The sequence below is a fragment of the Pseudophryne corroboree genome, chromosome 1 (genome assembly GCF_028390025.1).
Source record: "Pseudophryne corroboree isolate aPseCor3 chromosome 1, aPseCor3.hap2, whole genome shotgun sequence".
Lineage (NCBI taxonomy): Eukaryota > Metazoa > Chordata > Amphibia > Anura > Myobatrachidae > Pseudophryne > Pseudophryne corroboree.
In genome coordinates this window covers 1,080,983,017-1,080,996,106 of record NC_086444.1, presented here as the reverse complement: position 1 = coordinate 1,080,996,106, position 13,090 = coordinate 1,080,983,017, and the positions used below count along the sequence as shown (strand labels likewise).

The window sequence follows — 13,090 nt, the reverse complement described above, 5'->3', positions numbered from 1 at the left end:
CACCCCCGGGTTAAGTCATCTGCTGTGTGAGCTAACCTCTTCACACAGCGCTGCCAGCTGTTTCTCTTCTGCCCCTTAAAGTGTAACGATAACAAGAAACAGCGCTCAAACCCTGTGGATATAACAATATCAAGTGGGAAAATGTGACTATTAAAATATAAATGTTCATTTTTTTTGACCGCATATGATATTATGCTTTTGTTAACACAGGGTTTGAGCATTATTGCTTTTTCTATTTACTATTTTTTAACAACTTAACTTACTATTAAGTTTAAACAGTATTTTAATACACAGTAGAAAAATATTTTATAAAAAAAAAAAAACAACAACGGTGTCCATAGGACCCCTGTTGTGTAATAACTCTCCGCCACCCCACCCCCTTTGGCAATAGACCCCCTAGTGGTCTTATGTACTTTATTTTCTCCCCCCCCCCCCCCTTATGCATACACATAAATGCAGAGCGCAGTAGAGCATGTGCCCCTGGAGCATGCGTTTTAGAATGCTGGGCGCACGCATCATTCCGGGGGATCCGGGGAAGCCAAAGGAGATACGTTCTGTACGTGTGCAAATCCGATCTCCTCATCCACACGACAGGGAACACAGCGGGCAGTGCCTTGCGACAGTGCCAGGCAAGTGGTTAAGGTCAGGTCATCTGAGACAGCAGCTTGCCTAGCAAACCAGTACCTTACTCAGTGTGCAGGTTTCCCTCTCCCCTCCTGTCCTTTCTGCTCCATCCCGCCTCCCCCCCCCTCCCCCGGGACCGTGCAGCCTGCCCCCACACTGTATACTGCTTCTAATCAGCTCCACCCCCTGGCCCGTGCTGTCTGCCCCCGCGCTGCATACTGCCTCTAATCAGCTCCATCCCGTCCCCGCACTGCATACTGCCTCTAATCAGCTCTATCCTGCCCCCTGGTCTGTGCTGCCTGACCCCACACTGTATACTGCCTCTAATCAGCTCCACCCCCCCCCCCCTTCCCGGTCCATGCTGCCTGCCCCCACACTGCATACTGCCTCTAATCAGCTCCATCCTGCCCCCTGGTCTGTGCTGCCTGACCCCGCGCTGCATACTGCCTCTAATCTGCTCCATCCTACCCCCTGGTCTGTGCTGCCTGACCCCACACTGTATACTGCTACTAATCAGCTCCACCCCCCCGGTCCATGCCTCCTGCCCCCGCACTGCATACTGCCTCTAATCAGCTCCATCCTACCCCCTGGTCCGTGCTGCCTGCCCCCGCACTGTATACTGCCTCTAATCAGCTCCATCCTGCCCCCTGGTCTGTGCTGCCTGACCCCGCGCTGCATATTGCCTCTAATCTGCTCCATCCTACCCCCTAGTCTGTGCTGCCTGCCCCCACACTGTATACAGCCTCTAATCAGCTCCATCCCGCCCCCTAGTTCGTGCTGCCTGCCCCCACACTGTATACTGCCTCTAATCTGCTCCATCCCGCCCCCCCTGGTCCGTGCTGCCTGCCCCCGCGCTGCATACTGCCTCTAATCAGCTCCATCCTGCCCCCTGGTCTGTGCTACCTGCCCCCCGCACTGCATACTGCCTCTAATCAGCTCCATCCTGCCCCCTGGTCCGTGCTGCCTGCCCCCGCGCTGCATACTGCCTCTAATCAGCTCCATCCTGCCCCCTGGTCTGTGCTACCTGCCCCCGCACTGCATACTGCCACTAATCAGCTCCATCCTGCCCCCTAGTCCGTGCTGCCTGCCCCCACACTGTATACTGCCTCTAATCTGCTCCATCCCGCCCCCCTGGTCCGTGCTGCCTGCCCCCGCACTACATACTGCCTCTAATCGGCTCCATCCTGTCCCCTGGTCTGTGCTACCTGCCCCCGCGCTGCATACTGCCTCTAATCCACTCCATCCTGCCACCTAGTCCGTTCTGCCTGCCCCCACACTGTATACTGCCTCTAATCTGCTCCATCCTGCCCCCACACTGTATACTGCCTCTAATCTGCTCCATCCTGCCCCCTGGTCCGTGCTGCCTGCCCCCACACTGCATACTGCCTCTAATCAGCTCCATCCTGCCCCCTGGTCTGTGCTGCCTGACCCCGCGCTGCATACTGACACCAGCTCCATTCAACTGCTGCCTCACTTTTGTTTTACTTTTTCTAGTCTCTCTCTCTATCCTCCCTCTTAGGGAAGCCAATCCCGGGTATCGGCATTGAAAAATGGGCAATCCCGGGATTGGCTTTTAACTAGGTGGCCGCCCCCTCGCCCCACCCCGCCCCTATAACTCACCATATACCGGGGGGCGGGCGGGATGGGAACTTCCTCTGATCGCTGCTGGCAGCGGCTGACAGCGCAGCGTGACCTCTCACGCTGCGCTGGGGAGCCTGAAGGAGGAAGCCGGGCAGCGTCTGAGCGTCCTGTAGACACTCAACGCTGGTCCCTCAATCCCCGGGATTGGAGCTTCCAATCCCAGGATTGAATCCCGGACATTTTTGGCCTTAAATCCCGGGATCCCGCCGATACCGATCCCGGGATTGGCCACCACTACTCCCTCTCTCTATACTCTGTATGTTGCCCAATTTACACTTTGCTTGTTTTTTTATTACAGTGTTTCTCTCTCCCTGATGTAGTATAGTGTAGTGTAACTTCTATTGAGGTCAGTAATGTAATGCAGTGTAGGGTTTTTAATGGTCATTAATGTAGCGTAGGTGTCACTGTAATGTAGTATATAAAGAGTTCAGTAGTGTAGTTTATAGTGGGGTCCATAATGTAGTGTAGGGTATAGAGAGTTCAGTAGTGTTGGGTGTAGATGGGTCAGTAAAAATACTAATCCCAAGTACTTATTACACTATTACTGAATTAAGATGCAAAATTCAGGAAAAAGTATACAATCTGGGTTAAAAAAAAAAAAAAAAAAAAGGCAAAGGTCAGAGGTCAGATATGAATGACCTGCGCTATGCCTTGCACCACTGTGGGAGGTGTGGGACTTGAGATGTATGTAAAAATGCATTTATTATTCGGGAGCACTCTGTACCTGTGCTTATAACGTAAAATGCATAGAATTCTTTCTACATGAGCAACTGAATATAATGAAACTACAGTATCATAGAAAATGTGAAACCATGCAACGGAGGGAGGCGCAAACACTCTAAGGAAGCCAGGCAACTGACCTGAGCACAAAGGGGTATATTTACTAAGATGTGAATTTTTTAGAAGTGGAGATGTTGCCCATAGCAACCAATCAGATTCTAGCTATTATCTTCTAGAAGCAGCTAGATAAATGTTGAGTGGAATCTGGTTGATTGCTATGAGCAACATCTCCACTTCTAAAAAAAACTCACACCTTAGTAAATATACCCCAAAGGGATATATTCAATTAGGGTAGAAAACTGCCGTCTGTCGAAACGACAGCAGTTTTCGACTTTTTAAGGTCGAATAGTGATTCACGTACTTTTGAGTGAAACGGGGCCGAATTCGACAGGATTTGGCCCCGTTTATGACCATCTTAGTCCGACATAAAAAAATGTCGGACTGAGATGTGGGACCCAGAGAAGGAGAGGGGGGGGGGGAGCCGCGGAGAGACAGGGGACAGCCGCGGGCATACAGGGGAGAGCAGCGCTACAGCATAGCGCTGCAGCAGGATGTCTCACAGCCGCGCCGCTCACAGCAGCGTCCAGCCGGCTCCAGCAAGTGAGGTCACGCTTGCTGGAGCCGGGTGGACACTGCTGTGAGGTCTGGCGGCTGTGAGACAACCTCCTGTAGCGCTGCTCTCCTCCGTCTGCCCGCGGCTGTCCCCGCTGGTCTCCCCGCGCCCCCCCACCTCCTCTGGGTCCCTCATCTCAATTCAACTTTTTAAAAGTCGAATTGAGATGTAATTGAATAGGGGTTGTCGGATCCATTACATGTCGGAATGGATCCGACCCTAATTGAATATACCCCAAAGTCTTTTAAACTGTTTAAAAAGTTTCCAATAAGCCTATTCACAGATGATTCTGTATCGCTCCAAACTTCTGAAAAAGGGGTATATCTGCAGCAGCTTTCTGATTAAATACCCAATTTCTATTAAACCAATCTAACTGTGCTGAAGGTCCGAGCCGGGAATAATCTAATAAGAATAAGTGGAACTGAGAAGAAAATGAAAAATATCGCCCACCTCCATTTGTGATAGATCAGTCTGGTGGACAGTGAAAAATAGTATTATTATTATTTTTTTTTAAATATAATCAGTGTTTCAATCGCCCACTGCCAGAATTCCCTGGAGAAATACTTTCCCCTTGCACTTATTAGACGGTCTGTAAAGTGAGTTCAGTACTGACAGATTGTATATTGATCATTTCAAAATTTACTTTGCAAAAAATACATTTCAACTTTGACTTCAAATACATACAGTACAGCAGTTTAATGCTAGGTAGGGAATTTTCGAATGTTTTGAAAGCTAATGCGGAAAAAGGCGTTTTTTAATTTACAGTGGAATTAGGTATAGCGCATGCAGACAGCGTTTGCCCCTTACAATGCCTGGCCAATCACTTTATCGCATAGCATAATTATACAAAGTACAATGATATTAATAGACAATCTCAATACTTGGTCTCTATGCCCTTGTAGGCATGGATTTAAGTGGTTGGGTCCAGGGGGGTGGAGGAGGAAGGTGTGTGTGTGGGGGGGGGGGGTGATTGTGGTATATGCCCCGAAGAAGTGGGAATGGTAGTTTATGTTCCCTGGATTTTAAGGCGTGTAATGTATATATTGAGTTGGGGTTGCCTATGCCTGGGGTCTTAGGGGGGGTACATAAACCTGCCTGAAACATGAGCTGTTGGGTTGAGGGACAGATTTGGAAAACATGGCCTCAAAATACCTTAAATTACATTATAATAAAAATTAGCTGGTTTGGCGGTTTCCTGCGTCCCAGATGTGACCCCTAGAATGTTAGGGACTTGTCTGATAAAGAAGTGACCTGGACGTTGGTGGGCAAACCCATATCTTTGGCCATATTTCTGCTAACAACCTCTTATATAACATTGTAATATTTATTTACATTTTGAGTGGTAATGATTGCATAGTGCACCTGCATCCCCCTTTTTTTATTATGTGTAGTACTATAAATCTCAGCAAGGTAGCACCTCTCATTACAAGCAGCTAGGGTGTGCAGTCTAGAGCCCCTCCCCCTAGAAACATACTCAACAAGGGGCAACTAGGTGTGCTATAAGATCACCAACTCAATCCTACACTAGTAGCACTGTTCTTTTAGCCAATGTTAAGCTGAAAGGCTGATGATAATATATAATGCACCTCATAACAGCAATGCCTATGCTTCATCACAGACCTGAATCATCACAGGTTGTAACATATTCATCACATATCCTCTGCCTTATGTCTTTTTCCTGTTCATGTGTTTATTTTAAGGGTAGAAACTTGGCAAGTAACATGTTTTAACCCTTACAATTTTTCCTGTAAAGACAACCAAAATGAAACGGAAATGACCCCACATCATCATAACTGCAAACAATAAAGATAGTGTCACCTACCCTCATAATTAACAATCACGATGGCCAGCATACACTCTCTCCCCAACATCCTGAAGGCATACAGGCCCGCTCACTACTACACAGGGAGATAGCACTACAATGACGTCTATTTCTGATAACGTTGCTCATCAATAGAGAGAAATAAACAGCAGGAGAGTTGGAAATTTGGAATGCTGCTTCCTCACAGCATGAGAGGTTGTCATGGCAACAAAAAGCGCATCTCTCATGCAGTAACGGAGATGCTGTCACGTGGGGAGCAGGGAATAAAGGCACAACCTTCACCACCGTACATATAGTTACCATCTGCTAGCAAAAACAGATCTGTCTCTTTTTAAAGGCCATATTTGTCCCATGTGTTTTGCTGCCGGTAGCAGCATACGTTCCTAGTGGCAATGGAGAACATTTATAAACAGCGGCCGTAATTGTAGCTGTACACGTCCTCCATGAGATGACGTAGATACACCCAGCACTCATTTCTAGTGATAGGGAAATTGTATGGCACAACTAGGAAATACTCCGTGGGGGACAGGGAGGGCGGCTCATGGCGAGCTGCCCACTTTTTGTCCTGGCAGCACTGTATTATTCTCACTTTATATACCATAGTAATGCTAGGAGTATAATGCCCAGAAATGTTCCTAGCTAAAGACCCAGCACTGTCACACATATGGGCTTCACGCTCTGCACAGCTCTGGGCCTTTTGCTGGGTAAAACACAGGGCTCCTTGCCTGGGTACAGCACGCTGTTTAGGCATCGTGTGCATGTGGGTTGTCACACGGATGCACATTTTGCTAGAAGCAGTGTTGGACAGTTGGCAGGGTATCTCCCTGGGATCCTGCTGGGCTGATTGCTATAAGGTTTTAAAGCCTATTATCGGACACTATAAAGGCCTAATTCCGAGTCAGATGCAATGCTGATGTGCAAAGGAGTTGATTGGGTTTTTAACATTTTTTTTTTTTACTGTGCATGCATCTAAGTCGCACTGTGTATGTGTCCTTATTATGAACCTAATTCAGTAAGGATTGCAAATTCTGCTAAGTAGCAGAATTTGCAATCCTTGTGATTGCATGCTGGGTGCCGCCCATCACAGGCATGGTCGCCCAGCATGCTGACCGCCGCTCCCCCCCCCCCCCACCACCACCTTGACCAACCAAAAACTGCAATTGCACCGCAATTTCTGCTTTATCGCAGAAAGTAGGGTTGCCCATAGGAGGCATACCATCATCCTCATGCACCAGCATCCTTTTAGTAATTTTTGCGGTTGGATTGCCTATTGTGATCCAACCTGAATCGGGCCCTATACAGAGTCGCAGTTGCGATTGCAGATCATAGGTGCCTACCCTCCTGTATTCTGCAGGAGACTCCCTGAAATAGCAGCAATCTCCCTGACTCCCTGAATAGTCCATCAATATCCCTGATTGCACCTTATCCCCATTCTATAGCTGTTACATTCTTGGGGAAAGAAAAATCAGAGATACATACATTCAAATGGGAACATCAGTGCCATTTCCCTGCATTGGTTATAAGGCACAATGGGGGTCATTCCGACCAGATCGCTCGCTGCAGTTTGTCGCAGCGCATCGATCGGGTTGGAACTGCGCACTGTGGTGCCGGCGCATGGCAGTCGTCGCTGCCTAGCGATCGCCTCTGAGCATGGCTGGACCGTTGGGGGGGCGTGCCGCAGCGCCTCTGAGCATGGCCAGACCATTGGAGGGGCGTGCCGCAGCGGTTGCGTGACGTCTCACGCAGCCGCTGCGGCCAGCGGCAGCGACACACAACTCCCGGACAGCCGCAGGAGCTACGCTGGCCGGGAGTTACTCCGCAAATACAAGAGAGCGGCAATGCTTTTGTATTTGTGCAGGGGGGCCGGCACTGACATGCGGGGCGGACTAGCCCTGTGCTGGGCATCCCCCTGCATGTCAGGGAAAATGATTGTAGCTGTGCTAAATTTAGCACAGCTACGATCAACTCGGAATGACCACCTATAGGCCTAATTCTGAGTTGATCGCAGCAGCAATTTTGTTAGCAGTTGGACAAAACCATGTGCACTGCAGGGGGGGGGCAGATAATAAGATTTTAAACCTACCGGTAAATCTTTTTCTCCTAGTCTGTAGAGGATGCTGGGGACTCCGTAAGGACCATGGGGTATAGACGGGCTCCGCAGGAGACATGGGCACTATAAAGAACTTTTAGTATGAGTGTGCACTGGCTCCTCCCTCTATGCCCCTCCTCCAGACCTCAGTTAGAGAACTGTGCCCAGAGGAGATGGACAATATGAGGAAAGGATTTTGTTAATCTAAGGGCAAGATTCATACCAGCCCACATCAATCATACCATATAACCTGGAATATACGCAACCAGTTAACAGTATGAACAAAAAAACAGTATTAGTCAAAGACCGATTCTAACTGTAATATAACCCTTATGAAAGCAACAACTATATACAAGTCTTGCAGATGTAGTCCGCACTGGGACGGGCGCCCAGCATCCTCTACGGACTAGGAGAAAAAGATTTACCGGTAGGTTTAAAATCTTATTTTCTCTTACGTCCTAGAGGATGCTGGGGACTCTGTAAGGACCATGGGGTTTATGCCAAAGCTCCCAACCGGGCGGGAGAGTGCAGATGACTCTGCAGCACCGACTGAGCAAACGCAAGGTCCTCATCAGCCAGGGTATCAAACTTGTAGAATTTTGCAAAAGTGTTTGAACCCGACCAAGTAGCTGCTCGGCAAAGCTGTAATGCCGAGACGCCTCGGGCAGCCGCCCAAGAAGAGCCCACCTTCCTAGTGGAATGGGCCTTTACTGAATTTGGTAACGGCAATCCAGCCGTAGAATGAGCCTGCTGAATCGTGTTACAGATCCAGCGAGCAATAGTCTGCTTAGAAGCAGGAGCGCCAACCTTGTTGGCTGCATACAGGACAAACAGAGCCTCTGTTTTCCTAACCCTAGCCGTCCTGGCTACATAAATCTTTAAGGCCTTGACTACATCCAGGGACTTGGAGTCCTCCCAGTCCCCTGTAGCCACAGGCACCACAATAGGTTGATTCATATGAAATGAAGAAACCACCTTAGGCAAAAATTGAGGACGAGTCCTCAACTCCGCTCTATCCACATGGAAAATCAAATAGGGGCTCTTGTGGGACAAGGCCGCTAATTCGGACACCCGCCTTGCAGATGCCAAGGCCAATAACATGACCACCATCCACATGAGAAATTTTAATTCAACCGTTTGAAGAGGCTCAAACCAGTGAGATTTCAGGAAACTTAACACCACGTTAAGGTCCCACGGTGCCACTGGGGGCACAAAGGGGGGCTGGATGTGCAGCACTCCCTTCACAAACGTCTGAACTTCTGGGAGAGAAGCCAGTTCCTTCTGAAAGAATATAGATAGGGCCGAAATCTGTACATTAATGGAGCCTAACTTCAGGCCCGTATCCACTCCTGTCTGTAGAAAGTGGAGAAACCGGCCCAGATGGAAATCTACCGTAGGAGCCTTCTTGGCTTCACACCAAGATACATACTTCCTCCAGATACAGTGATAATGCTTTGCCATCACCTCCTTCCTAGCCTTTATCAGAGTAGGGATGACTTCCTCCGGAATACCCTTCCCAGCTAGGATTCGGTGTTCAACCGCCATGCCGTCAAACGTAACCGCGGTACGTCTTGGAACACGCAGGGCCCCTGCTGTAACAGGTCCTCCCTGAGAGGAAGAGGCCACGGATCTTCTGTGAGCATTTCCTGAAGATCTGAGTACCAGGCCCTTTGAGGCCAATCTGGAACAATGAGTATTGTCTGCACTCTTTTTTGTCTTATGATTCTCAATAATTTTGAGATTAGAGGAAGAGGAGGAAACACATAGACCGACTGAAACACCCATGGTGTCACCAGGGCGTCTACTGCTACTGCCTGAGGGTCCCGTGACCTGGCACAATACCTCCGAAGCTTCTTGTTGAGACGTGACGCCATCTTGTCTATTTGAGGAATTCCCCAAAGACTTGTTATCTCTGCAAAAACTTCTTGATGAAGTCCCCACTCTCCTGGATGGAGATCGTGTCTGCTGAGGAAGTCTGCTTCCCAGTTGTCCACTCCCGGAATGAAGACAGCTGACAGAGCGCTTACGTGATTTTCCAGCCAGCGAAGAATACTGGTGGCTTCCGCCATCGCCACTCTGCTCCTTGGCCCGCCTTGGCGGTTTACATGAGCCACGGCTGTGACGTTGTCTGATTGAATCAGAACCAGTAGGTCGCGAAGAAGATTCTCCGCTTGTCGTAGGCCGTTGTATATGGCCCTCAATTCCAGTATGTTGATGTGTAGACAAGCCTCCTGGCTTGATCATAGTCCCTGAAAATTTCTTCCTTGAGTGACTGCTCCCCATCCTTGGAGGCTCGCGTCCGTGGTCACCAGAACCCAGTCTTGAATGCCGAACCTGCGACCCTCTAGAAGGTGAGCACTCTGCAGCCACCACAGGAGAGACAACCTGGCCCTGGGGGACAGGGTTATTTTTTGATGTATTTGTAGATGGGACCTGGACCACTTGTCCAGAAGGTCCCACTGAAAAGTCCTCGCATGAAACCTGCCGAAGAAGATGGCCTCGTAGGCTGCCACCATTTTTCCCAGAACTCGAGTGCATTGATGAACAGACACTCTTTTTGGTTTTAGCAGGTCTCTGACCATGTTCTGGAGATCCTGGGCTTTTTCTAATGGGAGAAAACCCCTCTTTTGTTCCGTGTCCAGAATCATGCCTAGGAATGATAGCCGAGTCGTTGGAACCAATTGTGACTTTGGCAGATTGAGAATCCAACCGTGCTGTTGCAGCACTCTCAGGGAGAGCGACACGCTCTTCAGCAATTGATCTCTCGATCTCGCCTTTATCAGGAGATCGTCCAAGTATGGGATAATTGTGACTCCCTGCCTGCGCAGGAGCACCATCATCTCCGCCATTACCTTGGTGAAAATCCTCGGGCCGTGGAGAGCCCAAACGGCAACGTCTGAAACTGGTAATGACAGTCCTGTACAGCGAATCTCAGGTACTCCTGATGAGGGGGATATATGGGGACATGAAGGTATGCATCCTTTATGTCTAGTGACACCATAAAATCCCTCCCTTCCAGGCTGGATATTACAGTTCGGAGCAATTCCATCTTGAATTTGAACTTTTTCAAGTACAGGTTTAGGGATTTTAGATTTAAAATGGGTCTGACCGAACCATCCGGCTTCAGGACCACAAACAGGGTTGAATAATACCCTTTTCCCTGTTGGACCAGGGGAACCTTGACAACCACTTGCTGTTGACACAGCTTTTGAATTGCAGCTAACACTACTTCCCTCTCCGGGGGTGAAGCTGGCAAGGCCGACTTGAAAAATCGGCGAGGGGGCACCTCTTCGAATTCCAGCTTTTAGCCTTGGGAAACAATTTCCATCGCCCAAGGATCCACGTCTGAAAGAACCCAGATCTGGCTGAAAAGTCGAAGGCGTGCCCCCACCGGTGCGGACTCCCTTAGGGGAGCCCCAGCATCATGCTGTGGATTTTGTAGAAGCCGGGGAGGACTTCTGCTCCCGGGAACTAGCCAAAGCAGGTGTTCTCTTTCCTCTACCCTTACCTCTGGCAAGGAAGGAGGACCCCCGACCTCTTCTGGACTTATGCGACCGAAAGGACTGCATCTGATACTGTGGAGTTTTCTTTTGCTGTTGGGGAACAAAAGGTAAAAAAGTAGATTTACCCGCGGTAGCTGTGGAAACCAGGTCCGCGAGCCCCTCCCCAAACAACACTTCACCCTTGTAAGGTAAAACCTCCATATGCTTCTTTGAGTCTGCATCACCCGTCCATTGGCGGGTCCATAGAGCTCGTCTCGCAGAAATAGCCATGGCATTGGCTCTGGAACCCAGCAGCCCAACGTCTCTTTGAGCGTCCCTCATATATAAGACTGCGTCTTTAATGTGGGATAAGGTTAATAAAATGGTATCCCTGTCTAAGGTATCAAGGTCAGCTGACAAGGTATCTGTCCATGCTGCAACTGCGCTACATACCCATGCCGATGCTATTGCCGGTCTGAGCAAAGCACCTGTATGCGCATAAATAGACTTTAAAGTAGTCTCCTGTCTGCGATCAGCAGGATCCTTGAGGGCTGCTGTGTCCGGAGACGGTAGCGCCACCTTCTTGGACAGGCGTGTTAAAGCGTGTCCACCCTGGGAGAGGATTCCCAACGTACCCTGTCCTGTACAGGGAAAGGATACGCCATAAGAACCCTTTTGGGTATCTGCAGTTTTTTATCTGGAGTTTCCCAAGCTTTTTCAAATAACTCGTTAAGCTCATGGAATGGGGGAAAGGTTACCTCAGGTTTCTTTTCCTTATACATGCGCACCCTCATGTCAGGGACAGAGAGGTCATCAGTGATATGCAAAATATCTTTTATTGCAATAATCATACACTGAATACTTTTTGCCACCCTTGGGTGTAATTTTGCATCATCGTAGTCGACACTGGAGTCAGAATCCGTGTCGGTACCAGTGTCTACTATTTGGGATAGGGGACGTTTTTGAGGCCCAGAGGGGCCCTGTGACCCAGTCCAATCCGTGGATTGACTCCCTGTTTTCTCCCTGGGCTCTGCTTTGTCCAGTTTCTTATGTAATGAGGCCACACTTGCATTTAACATATGCCACATGTCCATCCAATCATGAGTCTGCGTTGCCGACGGAGACACACCACTCATCTGCTCCACCTCCTCCTTGGACGAGCCTTCCGCTTCAGTCATGCCGACATGCACGTACCGACACCCCCACACACACAGGGATATATCTATAAGGGGACAATTCCCCAACAAGGCCCTTTGGAGAGACAGAGAGAGAGTATGCCAGCACACACCCAGCGCCAACTGACACTGGAATAAAACCCAGATAGCGCTTTTTATATATATAATCAATGTGTATACACTCACTGCGCCTTAAAAATGCCCCCTCTTTTCAGCCCTCTGTCACCGAGTTCAGCAGGGGAGAGTCCGGGGAGCCAGCTTCTCTGCAGCGTTCTGTGGAGAAAATGGCGCTGTTAGTGCTGAGGGATCAAGCTCCGCCCCCTCCAGCGGCGGGCTTCGGTCCCGCTTCAATATACAAAAAATGGCGGGGGATCTCTGCATTTACTGCCTCCGCAGCCTAATGTACCCTTATTGTCAGTCCAGAGGTTTATTGCTGCCCAGGGCGCCCCCCCTGCGCCCTGCACCCATCAGTGCCTGTTCCGTGTGTGTAGTGTGTGGGACCAATGGCGCGCAGCGTTACCGCTGCTCGCTTACCTCAGTGAAGATCTGAAGTCTTCTGCCGCCTTGAAGCCTTCTTTTCTTCTTATACTCACCCGGCTTCTACCTTCCGGCCCTGCGAGGAGGACGGCGGCGCGGCTCTGGGACGAACGGCGGGGTGAGACCTGCGTTCCGACTCCCTGTGGAGCTAATGGTGTCCAATAGCCTAAGAAGCAGAGCCTATCACTTAAGTAGGTCTGCTTCTCTCTCCTCAGTCCCACGATGCAGGGAGTCTGTTGCAAGCAGTGCTCCCTGAAAATAAAAAAACTAACGAAATTCTTTTTCAGAGAAACTCAGGAGAGCTCCCCTGTAATGCACCCTATCTCC

The 13,090-nt window shown here is 49.5% G+C and overlaps 1 protein-coding gene across 6 annotated transcripts in view; it reads right to left on the bottom strand.

The window, feature by feature from the left end:
- APBB2 (amyloid beta precursor protein binding family B member 2) overlaps positions 1–13,090 on the bottom strand; it is a 501,466-nt gene that overhangs the window by 230,522 nt on the left and 257,854 nt on the right. Inside the window, exon 1 of one of the 6 annotated variants that reach the window (XM_063921026.1) lies at positions 5,481–5,587. The exons of the other annotated variants lie outside the window; for them this stretch is intronic. Within the exon in view, the coding sequence (XP_063777096.1) occupies positions 5,481–5,529 (49 nt within the window). The 5' untranslated portion in view covers positions 5,530–5,587. Of the gene's footprint in view, positions 1–5,480; positions 5,588–13,090 lie in introns of those variants that run through there. 6 annotated transcript variants of the gene reach the window in all.